The sequence below is a fragment of the Athene noctua genome, chromosome 15, assembly GCF_965140245.1.
Source record: "Athene noctua chromosome 15, bAthNoc1.hap1.1, whole genome shotgun sequence".
Taxonomy (NCBI): Eukaryota; Metazoa; Chordata; class Aves; order Strigiformes; family Strigidae; genus Athene; species Athene noctua.
In genome coordinates, this window is record NC_134051.1 from 12,756,526 (window position 1) to 12,778,292 (window position 21,767).

A 21,767-nucleotide genomic window follows, 5' to 3' on the forward strand; every position below is an offset into this window, starting at 1 on the left:
AGAGTTGATGGAAGGAAACTTAATTGGTTTTAACAACAGAAGGTCATATTTTATTACCTTTATTTGGGTTGAGCAATAATCTTATTTTGACAATTTGTGCCAGCTGATGACCTGCCCTACTCTTTGTCAGGACTGTTTTGGAGTAAGTCAGTGAAGAATGCACACTGGGATGAGGGACACAAATATGTGGCAGAGAGGAGGTCTGAGCAGGAAAACTACAAAGGGAATGTATAGATCCATTAACTGACATAACTGGGGCTGATGAGGGTGGGAGGCTGGTGTTCCCCCTCACTGCTGCGTCCAGCAGAGCTGCAACCAGTACAGTTTTATCTAACCACGAGATCAGAAGAAAACTAGTGGTTCACTTCAATGTAAGAAAAAGACTATAAAAAAAGACATGTGAATTTAAGTTAGGCAGTCTGTCACCAGCTGATCTCCTGACCCTACCAAGCCCTACTGCCTAGCAGACAGGAGGTGACCTGAAGCGGTGCCCTAGCTGCCTCTCCCCTCCTGGGTTGCAAGGATTCACAAACCCACAAGTGCTCCAGGCACTTTGTGATGATACCCAGCACTGGTATCTTGACACACCATATGCACCAGGCACACATTCAAAAGAAAGATCAGGGTGTTTCAGTCTTCAGCTAAGGTTCTGTAACTGCCACCAGCAACATGACTTGAGCCCTGCGGGAACAGTTTCAGTGCCTACACATTGCCACCTATATGAAGGCTTAGCAATGACATCGACCCTCAGCGTGCACAGACACAGTTCCTGCAAGCCCTTGCCACAGACACCATCTGGAAGCTACCTTGCACCTGACTGGCACGGCACATCCCATCTTCAGAATACAATGATCTGAGTCAGTGCTAAAACATCCTCCAAGGCTGCCCCAATTATTTAAAGCCATAATGTGACACAAATAACAAATTTGGATTTCTAGACCTTTTAGTCTTTAGCTGCCCCAGGAATGCACTGCCGCAAGATTACTTGCTAGAAATTACTTTGGGGCAGCAAACTTTAAAGCAGAGATGGAATCTGTATTTGAAAAGGACCTGGCCCCAAACCAGTTCCTAATGTGGCAAAGAGTGCAATTATCCTGATGAAAGGTTAGGGATGCTTGTGCTACAGCTGGTTCATCAAGTAATGCTGAATGATGGATATAATTAAATGGTGTGCAGCAGAGTGGAATGTGTGCTACAATGAACCATTTACAGCATCATCCCCTTCGATCAGCGTGGAACTACAGAGGCGCAGTCACAAACAGAGTCAGGGGAACTCAGCACCACTATTTATATAGAGGGAGATTCAGAAGTATCATATAAATACATTGCGACTAATAGTGCTGTGCAGGATAAGCAGAAATTAAGTCTTCAACTGTAATAAGGTGCAACTGTAAAAGCCAGCTAGCCACAAATTCTACATGGGACTGCACAGCAAAATATAGGTCTCGAATTTCTGCAGCACCAGGTCAAAGCTTCCACAATATCTCAAGATCTAAAGGTTTGACTAGTTGGCACTACTCAGGACTATTAAAAAACCACACAAACCACCAACTAGGGAGAAAGAGCCAACTTCTGCAGCACATCCCAAGGGACAAAGCATGCACAGAAGTGCACTACTCTCTTCTGATCCACCCAAGCTCTGCAGCACTAAGCATGCACACAGGAATTGCTTTTGGTCTAAAGAGACATGAGAGCTGAGCCAGGCCTTCTCTGCTGTGTTTACAGACTGATGAAGTGGGGTTTGTTCCCTGCAGAAGAGAAGGAAGGTGAAGGAGCCTCTTAAGCAACTCCCATGTAAGGGAGCATGCTGGAAGATCTTAGCCTCATGCTTCCCACCTCTGTCCTGCAACCACCCTCCTCCATCCCACAGCTCCCTAAGCCTGTTAACTGGAGCACCAGCATGTGGCATGGTCTTGGGGACTTCACTGAGTGACAGCAGCAGGCAGACAGAGCAACGCTGGATGTCTCTGTACAGGTTAATACAGTATTTCCCATCATAAAATCCCAGGGAGTGAGGCAGCTTGTGGCCAGCTGGCTCTTACCTTGCACAGTGATTCTGGGGAAAAAGGAGTTTCCACTGGAAAGGAAGAGGAAGTTGGGACTGTACAACTGCCACCCTTGTTCTGTAACCTCAGTGGGTTACTACTGCATTTTATTTATATAGAAGCACTTGTAAAAAAGTATAATATCTGTTGTTCCAAAGCAGCTTTAATTCTGTTGCAAAGTACTTCATTCAAATCAGCCCTTCAGCTCATTCACATGCAGTAATCCTGAATAAAAAAAGTCAGTGCATAATTTAATATTGAGACAAGACCAGAATTTATGTATAAATTGGTTGAAAAATCTTTAATATCAAATACCACTCAACTCTTACATTTTTAGCCCTATTTTGGAGGAAAGGAGTTCATCTATTCATCTATTCCTCTCCTTTCTATTTCAGTATCACCACTAAAAAACTGAATCAGAACATTTTTGCTTACCCTTTAATCGCCCTTTGGTTCACAACTATTTAAGAGTGATTTGGGAAAGGTATAATAGCCCGTGCTATTGTTTCATCTTCACTTTGAACTGCCATCAGGTATTATTTTGCAGTTGTTTTATTCTAAGTGGTATCCTGAAATCTAAACAAAAATGTGCCTTAATGGCAATTTCAACAGATTTTTCATTTCCTGAGAGAATTCAGCATGGTCACAAAGGGAGAGCGTGTTTAAAATGCAGTGCTATAACAGGAATGCTTCTCTCTATCAAGCAGTTTTAGCTCTTGGAATTTGATAATGATTTTAATGAACTTTCTAAAAAAAAAAAAAGTAAATCCAAAAACCCAGCTGAAGAGAGATTAAAGAGTTTCTGCTCTTTACCCCAGGTAAACACCACAAGGACCTGTTTCTCTGCAGCTTCTGTTATCCACCTCACAATTAAATCCACAGAGTAAAAGCTTGAAGCAAAGCTGCAGGAGAGCGAGCACACAGGAGAGAAAGTCATACCTGGAATTTCCCTAACGACCAACATTCCACTACACCCTCAAACCCCAGTGGACCTTCTTGCCCAGGAACACAATGAGCAGCTGAGTACCATGGGAAGGGCTTGCCAGCATGGGACAGCTAGTGGGGAATTCTGCTAACCATGGATTTATAGTAAAAGAGTGATTCTGCAAGCAGGACCCTTTTTTTTGACTTGGTTACCTCAGACTATATGTCCACAAAGACAAGTTGTAAGTTAAAAACAGGTTTTATAAGTAGCCCTGGAGCTGTGAAGGAAAAATAGCTGATCTGGCAAGATCCCTGCTCAATGCTTAGCTTCCTCAGCCCCAGCACATCAGTTACCCTTACAAAAATACTATTGTAGATATTATTCCAGCAATCCTGAAGACAAAAGATATAGCTGTGTTGCCTAGGAACCACTGGTGCACATTATCACATTTGTATTGGTTTTGTTTATAGATACTGTTATTGTTTATAGATCAGACTGAATGGTGTCCAGTGAAGAGTCACATTTAACTCTCTTTTAGGAGACAGACTTTTTTTCTCAGTCATAAATAAGTAAAAAAGAAATTGCATGCAGAAAGCAAATGGCAAACAGATGAAAACCCTTTGGCTCTTCGCTGGAGAAGCTCCTTGTGACAGTGCCAGAGCCAAGACAGAAGAGGATACCAGCCAGCCAGCCCAGCAAGTGCCCAGATGCTGCAATGCCCATCAAACTGTAAAGCTTGGCATCTGGGGCTTTCATCTGCCAGGCGGTCCTCTGAGTGGTCTCAGACGCTGGCTCAGATGCTTCAGTTCACATAGGAGGAGATGAAGGGCTGAATGTTTAGCACGGTAATCAACAAGATAACGTGCTGCCAAGTACAAGGGTACTTTGAGTAATACCACTATTCTAAAAATGTGATTTATTGGTGCATCTTTAATCTGTATGCACTGTAGAGATGCCTGGATAGCCAAACCAGTCTCTAATCTGGGGTGCATTTATTTCTGCTACCAGACTGAGGTTGCTATGGAGAACATTTCAGAAGTACTAAATATCCAAAAAAGTTACTAAGAGCTGCAGATGTCACAATTCTCCAAAAGCAAAAGCTGGTTTATAGCCTTAAACCCAGGAGGAGAGGTGGAGAAAGAGTAACCTCAGCTGCTGTGGCTGCACAGAGAAAAGGGTGGGTCTTCCATCACTAACATCTGCCAGGTTAAAGAAAATACTATGTTAACACCAGACGTAAATAAAATTTTAAAGCCACAATAATTCCATCATTTCACCCCACCCATTTGTGAACATGTACAACACCACTGTTTTGCCAACCAGTGATAATTTAACAGTAAAACAGAGAAGTGGGATAACAAACCAAGAAGATAACCTTCAAAATATATATATATCTAAAGCAAATGTGCTGGCAAAGTGAGGAAAGAGGAGGAGAAAAGGTTATTTGAGGGATTCAAGAAAGAAGCACATCTGAAATTCTCAGAGAATGCAGATTCAAGAAAAACACTGATAAAGTTCTTTTTGGACAGGAAAAAAGACTCCCTGTGAAGCATTAAGAGTGGATTGATGTCTGGCTTGCCAGATAAAGATATTCTAAGCAAACAAAACCACATACAATGTCAGCAACAATATTGAGATAAAAACCTCAGGCACTGGCATCTTAACAGATGATGTACTGCAAAAGTTACCTGCGCTGCACTCCCATCTAGATGTATAGATATGATTTACCAGTGCTTCAGTTCAGGATAACATTCAAAAGGGCACTTAAAAGAATGCTGTATTATTTGCTAGTGCCCAGTACATTATTCTAGTGGCAAGGCCTGCATTTCAGAGCAGCATTGCAGCAGGTGGCTTCGTACAGTGTGTGTAAGGTCAAATCCAGCCCTGGAATGCCAGTATTCTTTCTACAGGCTTTCGTGTTCAGCACCAGCTTATGTATTGCCAAGAAGGAAATATCTGTAAGAGACAGCTGTAACGTTTGAATCTCAGTGAGACAGAGAATTGTTAAATAAAGTCAAGGGAAATTTTTGCCAAGTCAGTGACAGAGAGAGAGAACTGCCTTTTGAGCCAATGGTTCTGGTGATCCTATTTGTCACTACAGAGATTCCACCATCCTGCTGCCTTTGGGATTTCTAAGTTCATAACCATCAAGACGGCACAACTGGGTCTCAGACATTTCTCACAAAGCTAGACCACTGTATGTGAAAGCAAAGTTCTTTGTTTCAGTTCTAAGAGACTTTCCTGCATTTCTAATATTACAATTGAAGCCTGCACATTGCAAAACTGAGAAGTTTTGCAAAACTAGATGGACAGCTTGAGCCTGAATTACTCACTCCATGTAAACTGTATTCTTTCACTTTCTTCTCCCAGTAACCTGTTTCAAAAGCTCTGTCATTTGGTCAACTGCCCAGACAAAATCTGGGCAGGTCATGGCAAATTTGACAGAGCAAAGATCAACCTTGATGTAGTTTATGTAGAGTGGTAGTCACCCATGGTTTGCAGGGCTAGTGGCTGAAACAAGGAAATTGCTGTTCTCCAAGTTCTAGCACCTGAAAAGATAACTTGAAAAAGTCTTGAATCATTTTTCCCAAAGGTTGAACTTGTTTCTAAAACCTGTTGGTTATAATTATTTCCACCTGCCACTAGAATGAAAACCTGAAGACCTATTGCCTCCACTCACATCTTTTCACTCTTGGCAAACACTTTGCTGCCCAGGGACCTCATTCAGAAGTCATCACTTAAGTTACATATTAACCAATATTTCATCTGTCTCCTCACTGAGGAGAAGAATTTTAAATAATTAGTTTTCCTCACAGCCACTTTGTCTTTACTTTCCTTTGTCAATATGCAAAGGCAGCAGCCCCAGTATAGACCCACTGCAGGACCTGGCCACATAAATTATGAGAGATGGAAGCTGTGAAGATGATAGATGAGTGAAAGGACAGCTTTATCACTACTAGGCTGTCTACCATATTCAGATTTGGCATGAGTTCAAATAAAACTGTTGATTTTGGGTGGTTATCTTTGCTAATAACTCTCCTAAAAAGTCAGGAGTATGGCTCTGCTGGAGGAAACGCAGGACTAAAAGTCAGACTGCCTGTCTGCTGCTGGCTGATTGAGCAGGAAACACTGACTTGAGAAGAAGGTTTATTTACTTCAAGGGGCATCCCTCAAGTTTCTAAAGAAATATTTAAATCTTTAGATGAATATGGCTATTTAGCCTTAACAATGTTACATTGACCATCAGAGGACAAAACAATGAAATAAGAGCAGGTCAGTCAATAGTTCTTTGCTAGCTCATTTTTCTTAATTTCTGAGTGTGATTCTGGTTGACAAAGATGATCTCCATAAACTACACCAAATTGGCACCTATTTAAAGGACAAGTCCCAGCCAGATCATCCCATTTACTCCCTGAAGGCTGCAGCCTCCCTTCCCCAGGTGTTATTTGTACTATGATGCACGTTTCATTGAAGTTCCAGATCAAAACCTCTATTGAATGAGTCTTCACAACACAGGATTTTATGGAAAATACAGCTATGCAACCTCTACCCTAAAACAGTGCCAAACAGCAAGACACAAGTAGTTTATCAAGTAGTTTCACTGGATTTCTTTTAAGGTCCTTTGTTATACCTGATTGCTCATAACAAAATGTAGTCATAGCTGCATTCCTGGCTCCATCAATAAGCCACTTGATTTCCTTACTATTCTGAAGCACTCCTCAAGCTTCTGCTAATAATTTTGCTTGACCTTTATTAAAGACCAAGCATTAGCTGGCAATTATATTTGGTGATCTGTTTGGTGATTGGCACTCAGTGATTTACTGTAAATTATAAATAGTTCAAATGTTTCATTATGTTTATTCTTTATACAAGCTTTGTGGCCAGGTAAGCACTGACATGACATTCACTGTTAAATGATCTCATTAAACTTCTTAATTTAAGTGGTGCAACACTTCACCTGACACATTATCCAAGGACTCCTGCAATGCACATTAAACATTCAGCATCAGTAGATGCTCTACCATAGTTCACCTTGTTGGGAGTGAAATTTCAGTCCCTGAACATAAGGTTGACTACCTGATGCTGTTGTCAGAGACAATAAATAATGCAGACAAATACCCATGTAAAGTAAGAGGTTAAAGACATCAATAGCCTTCCACAGACTTTTGAAAGAGGCTCTCAAAACAAAAGACTTTAAATCATGAAAAAATGCCACTGAAATTAAAATAGTTAAAGAAAAGCAAGGAAGGTGCTGGTTTCTTTTGTTTATGAATGCAACTGACTGTGAGAGATGATTTGTTGAGAACCCTGAAAGTATGTGCTCTTTTTTTATTCACAACCCCCATGCAAAAGGAGGAGCAGTCACACAACCTCCCACCTCAGAGTTGCTTGTAAAGGTTTATCTTTGGCATTTCATCCCTCATTTTCCTGCTGAGAATGTTTAACAGAGCTGAATCGAGTCAAGCTTGGATAATGCACGACACCACTTCACTTAGGCCAATAACTAGCATATTGTCTCATGACTAAAGAGAAACACAGTATTGCTGTTGGAGGCACCTTTATGTCCAGACTGTTTGCCAACAATTTCTACTGCAGTAACAACCAGAAGCACATGGATTAGGACCTCCTTTGTGCTAGGTGCTCGACCTACAGACTCCACAAACTACACATGAAGGCATAAGGAAGAATAATAGGGGTATCTGAATTTATTTTTTTACACATTTTTAATTGTCTCCCTCCCAAAATTAATGATTCTAATATTTTTCTTCCCCTGTCTTTATATAGTATGATCCTTGACATCTGCTTCTGGATGTCTCTTCTGAAGGATGAAGGGCTGCTAGCAATTGTAATGTAGCCTGTGAACATATCAGATTGCTCCCTAGACAGATTTAAGCTTCATCATATAGTATTAACCCCACATACTGAATGTGTTTTTCTGACTTATAAGACTGGATTATCTTTTATTATCAGAAGAGAAGCAGTAAAGGTTTCAGTGTTACAGATGGAATGGCAGATGGGAAGTGAAAGCTTAATGTGAAGCAGCTCTGGATAAAAAATATTAATCCACAAAATTCATATGTTCTTATGCAGGGAAACCTAGCAAAAACCACTGCAATACGACTAACCAGTGATTGAAGTGTAAACTGCCCCTAGCCCATTATCTGACAAATCATGGCATGAGGTCTAAAAGAATAAAAAAAACCCCTCAAACACTCTTTTTACTATTTCCTGGAAAAACAATCAACTCTCTATGGGGTATGCAGAGAGGCAATGCCTTCCTAAAGATTATATAGAATATTAATTTATAGCACCTCCACTATGAAAATGAAATGGATCCATATATATTGATGAGATAACATTTTCCAGGGTTTATAGCTGTAATATTCCATCTTCAAAAAGATTTAACAGTGCCCATAAGTCACTGTCATTAAAGTTGTACCAATGAAAAAAGGCTTTTTACTTTTCCTTGAAGTGCATGGTGTGGAGAGGAAGCACATTTCCATCAGTTCTGGTAACAGAATACTTTGACAGAAAGGGAAGCGAGCACTTCAGATGCCTGCCTGGCTGCTGAGAGCCCACCACGCAGCTCTGAGAGCGGCTGCAATGGAGAAGCGTGACCTTCAAGAATTTCCCCCATGAAGAAACAAGCTCCTGGAATTCTTCCAGCTGAATGGCACTTGTTTAGAGTTGAGTGACTGCAAGATCCCATAGCATTATTACAAAGAATCCATTAACACTGAACTGACTACAGTCTACTCAACAAATCCTGTGACTGTTTACGGCCATGTCTGTAAATGACTGATCCCATTTGGCCTTGTGGTTTAACCTGTTCCACACGGGACCAAGAGCAGTCGAGACCACCACAGGTCATGGCCTCAGCATTACATGATGTTTAGGGTGGACTCAACACCACAGAAGGGTAACAGGATACATCTGTTGGAACTAGTCTATAATTATGCTAGACCTCCAGCAATTATTCTCCCACAATTTACCTTACTTGATTCAAAGTGCCATCAACTACCTCCTCCGAAATGGTCTTGCAATAGTCTACCTTTTACCATCAGTGCAGCATTCCTCACCGGGAAAGTGAACAATAGGGAATAACAAGCTACCTTTTCCCAAAACTCAAGAGATACACAGAGAACTACATACTCTTCCTTATAAGCAAGAGAATATGTCAAAACTGTTAGGTCTTTTCCTGTTGGACACCAAAAGTGTTTAAATCAGATGCAACGTGAAATACCGATTTCTTAATTCAAATCCCCATGTTCCAATATCAATGCAGTTTCTGTGACTCTTGTACTCTTCTCTAATTTTTGTCCCCAAACTGTGTTGCATTTCACTGACAGTGCTTAGAAATGGGCACCAGCAATAAAGCCTTCTGGCAGTTCTCACAAAATCCTAAGGCATACACTCATGGGTTTTTCCATTTTTCACTTCAGTGGGGATTTCTGTCTGAGTAGCAGCTTCAGGAAGGGACCCATACTTTGAGAAAGATCTTGCGGAAACCTAATCAGCAAAAGGCAGTGAAAGCATCTGATATATTTATTTTCTGAGTATTAAAAGCACATTATGTCATCATTCATCAGAAAATAGCCTAAGAAAGTTACTTCCCCTTGCATTAGTTCATTTCAACATACAGGGAAAGAGAAGTCACAAGGAGAATTTCCTCTTTCCTTCTTCTTGATATCTCATGATACAGCCTCAAACCAACAGCTTAAGGACACTTTTTTTGGGGGTGGTGGTGGTGTTGGGTCTTTTTTGATTTTTGGGGTGTGAGGTTTTTGTGTTGTTTTTTTGTGGGTTCTTTGTTATTTTTGGTTTGGTTTTTTTTCAGACTATCTACTTTTGCACAATGTAGTAAACTTTATGGAATGCAGCTGTGGGGCCTGAGTATAATTTCACTTAAAGTCACAAACCTTGTCATGTGATGGTGTAAGAAGTTCTTTGCCTGATGCCATGTGAATAAAGATATTCAGGCAATGGTTGGTGTTGAAGAGGCAACTGACTCCTATCAACTTTTTTGTCACTATCATTATCCTGCACAGAAAAAGTACCAAAAAAACAAATGGGAGAGGAGAACATTACCTCCACTGAATCTATATTCATATCTTTAACATTTTCTGAGGCATCAAATCAAACTGTTTATCAGAACCCTGGGAGGGAAGAATGTCTCCATGCCTGGGGTCTATTGTAGAGCTCCAGTACTTCCTACTACTTAACTCATCCTCTCTTGCAGGTGTGTCTTGCTGGAAAAAACAACTGAACGGAGAAGTCCCTGCTTCACCAGTACAAGGGAAAAACTAGTGCTGCTAGCCTGCTCACAGCCACAGTTCCTCCTAGGTAAGCAGCAGGCACACAGGAGTACAGTAACGTGATCGTCTCCTTGGCTGAAATGTGGCTGTCGGACCCCAGCCTCATTCTGCTGTAAGACAGAAGAAAGTGCCCCTCTGACCTCTGCTACTTGCCACACAGCACGGACAAGTCATCCCTCATATCATTCAACAGATATTTACTTTAGGAACAAAACATGTACATTCTTAAAACACTTATGGTACCTGATTGGGTAGTCAGCAGCACTGAGGTTAATGAAGAAATCCCATGGCCAGTCATTCATCTCCATTAAGTCCCTCATGGTCTGCAGATAGGTGGACAGAAGACTTGCTCCTCCCCAGATAGTTGCCATTCTCCAAGAAGTGACTCTCACATTTGGGTACTGGTTGGCAAACTGGAGCACTTGCCGGTGCAAATAATTGGATCTCTTTACAGGAGAAAAAAGTAATATATTCAAGTTACTCTGTCCAAAATTGTCCCTCCCTGTATTCACTAACCACCAACTCTACTTCTTGACTCACTAAGTGTTGCCATTGCTTTGCCCTCACTTACTATGGTGCACAATCTTTTTTTGCTAAATGCTAATTTGGAAATGTACAGAGACCCCTGTTTAGTTCTTTTTATTACAACTAAAGTAATCACTAATCAGTGTAACTAGCTCTTATTTATAATTTCTCATCAGTAGATCAGTAGAAGGGCTTTTGTAAAGGAGGTGACTGTTACTATCTCTTTTAGAGCATGAAGTGACTTGCCCAAGGCACCTTGGGTCAGCTCTCCATCCAGTGGGCCACCACTATCAGTCTGCATCAACTTACCAATTACTGTTAACTAAATGTACAACAGACAGACATGGATAGAGACTCATATAGACACATAAGGAGAAATGAAGGCTGTTACATAGAGAAGACAACAAGAAAGAAAAGAAAAAAAAAGAAGCTCCAAACATATAACAGATGAAGAGACAAAAAGTGACATGCACACTACGCAGCAGAGGTGAAGAGAAGATAAAGAAGGTGACAAAGATGGCTAGACTGACAGATGGCAAGACAGGCAATTTATAACCAGTGATATATTACCTTGTCAACATGAATGTAATAAAAATGGTCTTTATGGTAAATAGCCTTAAACATGCGTTGGAGTTGCCGAGAAGCTCTGCCATGAACAACCAAGACAAATGCGATCCTGACTGGGTTGGCTGGCATGTATTCTACGGAGTCCTCATCCCACTGTACATTGTTGTTGGCTTTTCCTGTTCAAAAACAAAACACAGGACATCTCTGAGTGTATCCACAGGGCAGGGGTGCAGAGAGCAGTACACATTTCACCTCAGGCCTTCCTTCAAAAGCAGTTTCTAAGGAGAAGTGAGAACTCACGAGGGGTGCCATCCCACGTGCCATAACAATCATACCCATCGCCTCCATCACCGTAGAGGGTCATCACCCCCTGGGCAGCAGCCATGCCAGCCTTCCCCACACAGCCCTGCCTGTGTGCCTCAACCTGGACAAGGCTGCATCAACACAGATAAGTACCCACATGTTTATGAGTCAGATCAAGCCCCACCTGGGTACACACATTTGTATCTTCAAAGGAATCACCTCAAAGTTTCTAAGCACTGTTCAAAGTATTCAAAAATGCCAAGGCCAAATTCACCCCTGCTCCCCCAGAAATTAAACCCCTCTGTTTATCAAAAGAAGCTCCTTCCCAGGATCAGCGCAGCTCTGCTGAAAAGCTGGTGAAACTCTGTTATTTAACAGCTGCTGAAGATTATCTGGACTGATAGCATTTATTTGTAAGAGCAGATGTATCCTGGAACATTTAAATGGCAACCTGCATATCTTCATTTCTTCATGTAGGAGACAGGCTTTTGCAATCCTATTTAAAAGTTATGTTCATTTTTATTTTAACTGAGGTATTTCTGGTCTCCATTTTCTAAAGCAAACACCACAGCGTAAGGTTAAGACAGTATGTACTGATTAACTGAATAACTGGGAGGACATTTTTAATCAGTAATTTAAAGTGCTTTGTTTTTGGTTTGTTTAACAGCTCTTCAACTCAAAAACCTGAACACAATGTAAGAAAAATACAATTTTATCCAAAGACTGACATTCGTTCTTCAGTTATACAACCTCTTGAATGCTCTGACCTTGTAAGGACCTTTCTCAACAAAAATGATTTAGGAAGAACCTGAAATTCTGAATATAAGCAGAACAAGGAAGGAAAGTGCCTCAAAGCTCAAGAACCCCATCCTGCCCTAATCTTCCTCTTGCATATTTTAATTTTTTTCTTTTTAAAATGAAAGGCAATATCATTGTCTGAAAAGTTACTTAGTCTTTTCCCCCCTCCCCCAAAGTTACAATTTTTCAAAGTCCTAAGATCTGAACAGTTACTTTGGATTATTTCCTCTAAAAGGTAAAGCCATTTGATAATCTTGAAAAGTCTGAACTTCTGATTATATTGAAATACATATTTAATTTTTGGAAATGCATGTGAACACAGGCAGGACTCAAATGTTCATTTCCCACTAAAAGTAACTGTTTGGAAATGGCCATGTATGAGCTGAACCAGCTAAAATTAGCAGGTGCAATCATGTGTGAGAATGTTAACGCACCTGCCTTCAACCATAAGCAACGCTTCAGCCAAATAGGATACTTCAAACTCAGTGCACACCTATGTTCTCAATAAATAACCAGCTCAGTAAAACTCCCTGGCCAGGCTAGCAACCACAGGTGGGACAGGACTTTAACCTGCTTTGTTTGAAGGTGATATCTCCTCTGCCTTCCCAGAAAAACACAGAACTGGGCTTTACACTCTTTTACAGGAACTACTGATCACCTTTATTTTTAACTCACCAGCAAAAGAGCTGTTTTATTCCTACCTTCCCAACAAAAGCCTGGGGAGCCAATTACGTGTCCAAGTGAGTTAGAGATAAATTGATGCCATTTAGCAGATTCCAGGTGTCCAGGGCAGATATTAATTCTATTACAAGTTAGAATTCTTTAACTGACTTGAATTTGAAAGGGACTCGGGAAGAAACCCTCCGCTAACTTGGGAGTGTAAGAGATGGACCTTCTAACAGGTAACGAAACCCTCAGGTTTGAAAGAAGCATGAAACCCTGAGGAGCTCTAGCTCAACCATCCTCTTCAACTTGTCACAGATCCTCTCTTTTTTCCTAAAAACACCGAGGAGTGTATCTGTCTAAGTCATACCCAGTGTCTGCACTAATGCCGTCTGGGACGCCCCCATGCTCCTCCCACCTCCATGTACCCACCACCTCAAGACTCCTTTTGCAGGTAGTGGGGACACAATAGGCTTGTGCTAGGCTGCAGGATGAACCTGAGCCTGCACCTGGGCACAGTTATCAGATAGTGTGAGTACAGCCATGAAGGCCACTGTGCCTTCCAAAACACCTCCCACAGTTATTTAAAAAACATGCTTATGTCTGTTCGATTTGATAAAAGGAACAAGAAAGAAGACATTTGCCAAGTGTGAAGAGATATTAAGTGAGACGGAAAGACACTTTTCCCAGGTTTTGGAAACTGAAAACATATGTTGATAAAAGTCAACAATACCAAAAGCTTTCCATTTTTAAAAGTATTAATTACAAAATGAAAGTTGGACGGAGGAAAAAGGCCTTTGCATAACTCTTCTTGTTGCATCTTCTCCTTATTAAAGGGAGTAGCATGAACTCAGAAAAAACGAGGCTGACTGAACATTTGCAGAGCACTGTTTCAGGTTATCTGAACAATTTGATCCCATTAACTGTACTGAAATGCCCTTGAATAATTGAAACACTCCTTTTAGACAAAACCATGAGAGAGAGAGAGAGAGATCCTGCTGCAATGGGAACATCACATCACGAAAAAGGGATGGTTACAACATCTCCCATAACTCTCCCTTAAAGTTTCTACTCCTCAGTAGTGCTTCTCTAGTACACTTGCTTCAAGTCAAAATCTGTTCTTTCCATCCTGGAGGTCCAGGAAAGTTGTATGTGTAAGAGGTGTACCCAGTCTCTGGAACAAGGCTCTTTGCTGGACTATTTAAGGGGCTAAAAGGCAGCCATGTGCCTATCCAGGAATATACATAGATATGGAACACTAAAGAGCCTACAGAGTCCTAGAGGCACACTGCCCCATGTGAAAGACCCTTACCTCTCTGCAGCCCCTCAAGAAATATCTATCTTCAGTAGTACTGCTCATAAATTAATGCAACTTTATTGCCCCCAGTTGTATTCAGACTACCAAGTGGGAAATTTCTAGCCCCATGAGTCACTCAACTTTAAATGGAACACCAACAACTTAAATGGTATTTTTTCAAAAAACCCTCTACCACTAATTCAGTAAGACTCAGATGAACAGCCTTAAAAGATTAGAAAAAAGCTTAAATCTCATTTCTTCTACCATTTTCAGTTTGTTTATTATGGCCATTTGCCTATGCTCAGTTCTACTGTTTCTCCTGCACAGCTGATGAACTTCCCAATATGTGCGCTTATGGCTTTTGCACTGCAACAGGGACAGAAAGGGACTGTAAAAGAAAGAAAAGGTGTTTGGAAGAACAACTGACAGGGGAATGAAGGGCAATGGCAATTACTGAAACCACCCATTTTTCTTTTAAACTGCTTTGATTTCAAGCTGATGATGTCCCATCAATGGACTCAAATATTTTTAGTGGTTTTCATTACATTTTTGGATACCTCTCTTCTGAAATTAGTGGCTTTCTGCAATAATATGCAGAAGGTGAAGGGAATTTAAAATAGCCATATTGTGGGTCTTTTATTTAAACTAACTTGCTTTCCGTACCCTACCCACGCTATCTTTTATCTAGCAATTACTGAGAACAAAATCCTCCCGAATTTTCACCTGAAATGCCACCTCACTTCATTGCGTTTCTCTAATAAAGTCCTGTAGTGACTTAATTTTCTTCTCTGCTATTTTCCTACTTACCATGTGCTCCTTCCTTCCTTCTCTTTTAGGTTTACTTTTTAAAGTCTCATTTTTCACCTACATATTATTATGGCTTCTTTAATCCTATTCTTGGCTGCCTGAATTTTACTAAGGCAAGAATAACAGAATCACAGAATCATCTAGGTTGGAAAAGGCCTTGAAGATCATCCAGTCCAACCATTAACCCAACACTGACAGTTTCCAACTCCACCAGATCCCTCAGCGCTATGTTGACTCTACTCTTAAACCCCTCCAGGGATGGGGATTCCACCACCTCCCTGAGCAGCCCATTCCAACACCCAACAACCCATTCTGTAAAGAAATGCTTCCTAATATCTGATCTAAACCTTCCCTGGTGCAACTTGAGGCCATTCCCTCTTGTCCTACTGCTTGCTACTTGGTTAAAGAGACTCATCCCCAGCTCTCTGCACCCTCCTTTCAGGTAGTTGTAGAGGGTGATGAGGTCTCCCCTCCGCCTCCTCTTCTCCAGACTAAACCCCCCCAGTTCCCTCAGCCGCTCCTCATACAACCTGTGCTCCAGACCCTGCACCAGCTCCGTTGCCCTTCTCTGGACACGCTCGAGTCATTCAATGTCCTTTTTGGGGTGAGGGGCCCAAAACTGAACACAGGAATTGAGGTGCAGCCTCACCAGGGCCGAGCACAGGGGTCAGATCCCTTCCCTGTCCCTGCTGGCCACACTATTGCTGACACAAGCCAGGATGTCATTGGCCTTCTTGGCCCCCTGGGCACACTGCTGGCTCCTGTTCAGCTGGCTGTCAATCACCCCCCCAGGTCCCTCTCTGACTGGCAGCTCTCCAGCCACTCCTCCCCAAGCCTGTAGCGCTGCTGGGGGTTGTTGTGGCACAAGGGCAGCACCCGGCATTTGGCCTTATTGAAACTGATTGAATGTTGTATTTTTTTCCATCTGTCAGAATATCTGCTGCTTCTGTTCCATAACTGTTACTTCCCTGGTTTTAGCCCACAGCTGATTAGTACCCTCTATTTTGCAACCTACTCCACTGATAAAGAACCAGCCTGGTTTGCAAATAAGATGATATTGGTAGGAAACACTGAGTTGAATACCTGCTTATTAAAAAATACCATAAGACTGGAGAGCTGTATGAAGCATGTCAAGATCTAAATAGCTCTAGCCACTGCATTTCTATAAAACTTGTGCACACCAGGTTAATGCCTGCACATTAATGACCTACCTCTCACATAGGAGGGCATCGCCTTCTGGGTGTTAGGACAGAAGACATAGAAGATGCATCAGATGATTTAACTTATTTGATTATCACTCACCATTTAGGAGTGATAAAAATCCAGAAGGATTTTAAGACAGTACTTCTATTTGATAGCTACCTCAGTGCCACCACTACACTGCCATTTGCCACATGAAGTAAGGCTCACTCAGGGTGGTGGCCTCCACCCTCAGTTACTTCAGTCCACCAAAAAGTAGTTGACAAGATCACCTTTCTCTCTCTGGTCCCAAACAGCCCTTGACAATATTTTCAACTCTGTTCACTTTTCTCCTTTTCACTCACCAGGCACAGAGCAATCACAGGCAGCTTCCTCTGTGGCACACTCTATGCTGAGCCTTCATTAACACTTGTCACCTTTCCATGTGCCATCGTCTGCCTTTCCAAGAAAAATGAGTCAAGCCAACACAGGAGAATTTCCATCTTCTCCTCCTGCACCGGTCACTTGGGGCAGTCTCAGTGGGACTGGAGCTGCACTCCATCTCATCTAAAAAGCTTCTCTGAATGTGGGCATTTCCCATCAAGTGAACTTTCCTACATGTTTAGGGAGTTCCCTTCCTCTAGGATAATTTACACAGATTAGTAAAACTTTATAAAAATTTTGTAGAAAGTAATAAAAAGCCCACAGTGTTAAAACAAGGTAAAACAACAATGTGAAGAATATTATGTTACAGTTACATCTTGGGAGCACAGCTCTAGCCTTGGAAATAGCTTTGCATGTGTGAATGAGTGGGGAGAGTGAATGGAGTGTCCTCTTTATGGCCATCTGGCAGAGATGAAACAGTACCTCTGGCCTGAGAGCACTTGTCTTAAAACTTCCTCAAAGATTGCTGTTTCATTATGCAATGGAAATGGTGGAAAGAAGAGTGACTTCTTATGTGCTTTACTTCAGAGAAACTGCCACATGGAACCTCAACACAAGTGGCAGTGCCCACCCAGCTCATAACAAACATTTCCTAGACCTTGTATCAAAGCATATTTATTTTGCTATCCTAGACTGAAAACGTGGCATATTGGTCTGTGACCAAATGACTTTCACAAACTTACTGAAAAAAGTGAAAATTGCCCTTCTGGCTTCCTGCTCAAAGAGTGACAGGACTGACATCAACATGTGTTAGCAGGAAATCCTGTACCTATTATTGCAGGTAACTGAAGAATCTCAGCTCTAGTGCAATTTCAACTTGCACTTTCTAGAGCCCAGAGAAATCAGTACTCATAATTAAGAGTTTAATCTTCAACTACTGCAGCATTACTAAATACCAGAATAATAAACATAGTGCACTCATTTTCGTATTTGTTGTGGTGTCATATTATGCCCAATCATCCACCAATATAACTCAGAGAGAACTTGCTAATCTTTTACTTCTATTGCTAATTAATGAGATCATCAGGCTTCTTTAGCAGCACAAAGCAATCTTTTAATGCATATTGTGAGCCATATTATTTTTTGTAAATCAATCCATCAACTTCTATTCTCAGCTTGGTATTGTTCTGGCTGTTCAACAGAATACCTCTGAGCAGAGATACCTGGATGCTGCTGACTTCATTTGAACACAGCTGCGTGTGTGTATTCTGCCTTGACAGCATGAATCAATGAATAGAGGACATTAGAAGAGTTATTGCTGTGTAGTTCAGCACACTATTTACTGCTATTACATCCATAAATGCAATCAGAAGCCCTTGTCATTATAGCAGGAGTACTAGCCATAATCACTCCAAAGAGGCAGAGCTCTGCAGTCCCTACTTAAATTCACACAAGCAGTCCCATTCCCTTCAGCAGGACCAGCCAGCTGAGTGAGTGGTAGTTGCCGAACTCAGATTTCCACTATAAACTCCTTCTCTTCAATTGCTCACAACTCGTAACAACACAGCAGGTTGAAAATTTCCAGGCTTGGCTTTTGTCTGAAAATGTTTTCCATTTTGGTTAGAGCAAAACCAGTTTTGCCTTCTTCAAATGGTGACAAGACTTAAAAACAAATATATGTTCCTTCATTTAGAAAACCCAATTTTTGTAATAGACCTAGTAATAGAATTAGTTGGAGTTATATAAAAATAACAAAAAATTTCACTGAGCAATTTACCATGAGACATCAGGACCTGATGAGAAGTCTTTGTCTGAAGGCTTGATAATAGCAACATTTATCTGGAGTTATCCAGAACTCTTGCTGGAGTTAAGGCCCAATGCTCCATTACAGCAAGTGCCTCATTTGCCATCAGGCTCTAGAGGGGATATTCTGTCTTCCTACAGTAGCCTCCAGTGAAGAAACTTTGCACAGGCAAGGTAACTCCTGAAGCACAGCATGTGTTAATGATACTTAGATGAAAAAGCAATCTTTCCTATGCCAGAACCTAGAAAACTATCTTTAGCAAAATTAATCCCAATTTTGGGGTGACAACTTTCATCTCCAGTCTAGGAAGCAATTCATTTCCATGGTGGCCCTTTGCAGACATCTTTAGTGAAAGAAAAGATTTTAGGTGAGCACAATTTTCTTTTCTTAATTATTATTACTGTTTATATGTAAAATGCCCACTGGTCTGTTCGCAGGGTAGAAAATCCCTCTGGCAAATAAGGGTATTCTCCAAAAAGTGGGCTGAGCAGCATGTGCATTTTGGTGAATATGTATACTGACAACCAACTGGCCACACAAAGCTCAGTGTATCACAGACATGTCCTCCTCACTGCAAGGCCATCACCCGCTTTCCTGTGCCTCTAAGAAGCAGCATGAGGTGATCATGCTCAGCATTTCAGGGAATCAGCACCTCTATGCGCCACCTGAACAGAGCACATCCAGCACCCAGTCAAAGAGGGGCTGGGTTTCACCTCTAGTAAAGCAAACCAAGTCCTGATAAAGATAATTAACATGACCACTCATATGTGTGCCTTTTTAGTGGGTTTTAACTTGCTCAGCAAAGTAGGAGAGGTGAAATCAGATGATCAGATCCCCAGGGCACAGGGATTTGAGAAGGATCCTTATGGTTTACATAATGAAACGATGCTAGTTGTGTTCCTTAGATTTCCTTAAAATTGCTGTTACCCATACTCTTTAGCTGTAAGTTAGCATTGAGCACTTTGGATAAAATTTCAGAAATCATGCTGCTATTGAAAAGTGGATATTCGACTTTTTTGCAGTAATGTTTTATCTGAACAGCCCCACTCTAGTATTTTTCATTCTCAGACTCTACCATGAATTACAGAAGCAATTTATGATCCTCTCTAAGTTCATATGATCAAGTAACCCATAAGCAAAAATCAATGCAACGTAGGCGGGAAGCAGCGAGACATAATTTACAAGCACTCAATGACTAGTCCATTTAACATTAAAGAGGCAGATTTCAGTAATGTTCTTTCCCATGCTGAGCAGAAGCCCTGGCTTGGAACAAAGGGGCTGCTGATGTGGACATTTTGAGCCTGCTTTAATAAGTTCACAGGATGACAGTATAAACTTAGAGCTGTCAGAGGAGAAGACAACTGCCTTAGAGCTGGACAATTCCCTTCAGGAGATCACTGGAAGTTTCTCTATGGTGAGTCTGTGAACTGACAAGCAGCTCTGCATCCCTGCAGAATTTCATAAAAAAGGGAAACTCACTGTCATTAACAATTTAGGTTGAGTTCTGCTGCAACCCCTGTGCTGGAGAGACTTCTACATTGTCTATGAAGAGAAAAATAAAGTGCATGAAAGAAGGAAGGTAGAAAGATAGAGGACATATGTAGAACTGTTTCATATTCACAGCTGGATCCTAAGAGGATGAATTGTTTCTACCAAGGAAAAAAAAAAAAATCTGTTTTGGAATTTGAAAGAAAACATTTCTGTCCTGGCTTTGGCATCCTTCTGTTACAGCTACTTAACATTTGTGCTGCATGCACCACTTCCAAAACTCACTCAAGTACCCATTTTGGCAGCTATCGTCCGTTAAACAAATCCAGAAAGACACCCTGCACCAGAAAACTTTGTTGTTTCACATGATTTGAAGAATTTATTGTAAATTAAGAAATAGAAGAACCTTGAAAACAGAGACAGGAATCTTTTGTGTCACAAAATCCGTGAAAGCGGTTGGGCTAACAGAGGACTGTTCAAAATCAATCTCAGTATAGAACTTCATGTTATATGTAAGCATGTACGTGTGTCTGCTGCGACAGCACATTTATATCCACTAAATTTCAAACAAAACCAGGGAGCATTTGGTTTGAAGCAGTCTGCCATATTTCAGACAAAAACTTTGTTCTCTATCTTGCAGTAAGTCTTGAGTAGTTACTGAAACCATTTTTATGATTTGCAAATGATGGACTAATTATCAGATACTGCTATACTGCACTTGCAACACACACTAAACTTAATTTACTATGATACTTATCTAGGCAGGCCAATAATCTCAGTAACAAGCTTGGTTTTCTGACTGTTCTAATTATGAAAATGGTAGCATTCCTGGGAGACAAATCTCAATTATTTGTAGTTTTACTGGAGTGTGTTAGCCAAGCATTTTCTCCCTTTTCCCACTGACTCTCATGAATAAATAAATAACACTCAAACGCAACAGTAAGTTAATTAATGCTGAATTAGAATGAATTTCCTAATAATAATATTTATCATATCAATTAACAGCCAATTAGCTCATCATGATCAGTGTTATCCGGGTGAATACAAAATGCCTTCTAAGTGAACATTAGGTTATTTTTACCATATTCAGTGACATTGCTGGACTTCAGAGAGGTAATATAAAGCAGATTCAACAACAGACACAAATATTCCTTGCAAAGACCATTCACTCCTCGTGCACCTTATACATTAGTTTGACTTTTGGGAGGTAACACTCTTGGAAACCACAAAAAAAGAGAAAGACCATTATTTAGAGGTATCTGTACCATCACAGCCCTAAGAAAATGCTGTAATAAAAGAGAGATTTTTCCAGCATGGTTCTCAGGACTAACTAGCAGCCCATTCAGAACAGGACCCCCAGCTCTGAGAGAAAACTTGCAGAGACAATCAGCTAATCATCAAAACCAGGAGTGTAATTCCTGAACATGCCAGTTCTGTCACAATACACACTCAAAAGAAAAGAAAAAAGCACTCCTGTCTTTTATGGTTAACAGCTAAGGTGTGAAGGTTTTCTTAATGTGTGGAGCCACCCTCTTCTCCCAAGGAGTCCACTGCAGGGTGAGACACTTCATTCAGGTCTCCTGGCCCAAGAGCTGACTCCCACCCAGCAGAATGACTATAGTCAGGGAAACCTTGTACTCATTAGGAGGGGAGGGGTTACAGAAAG

General features: G+C 41.1%; 1 protein-coding gene across 1 annotated transcript in view; it reads right to left on the reverse strand.

Annotated features, from left to right (window-relative positions):
* Positions 1-21,767, reverse strand: part of XYLT1 (xylosyltransferase 1) — a 195,558-nt gene that overhangs the window by 51,623 nt on the left and 122,168 nt on the right. Inside the window, exons 3-4 of the mRNA XM_074919164.1 lie at positions 11,382-11,554; positions 10,530-10,732 (exon numbers count right to left, since the gene is read on the reverse strand). Coding sequence (XP_074775265.1) covers positions 10,530-10,732; positions 11,382-11,554 — 376 coding nt within the window. The remainder of the gene's footprint in view (positions 1-10,529; positions 10,733-11,381; positions 11,555-21,767) is intronic.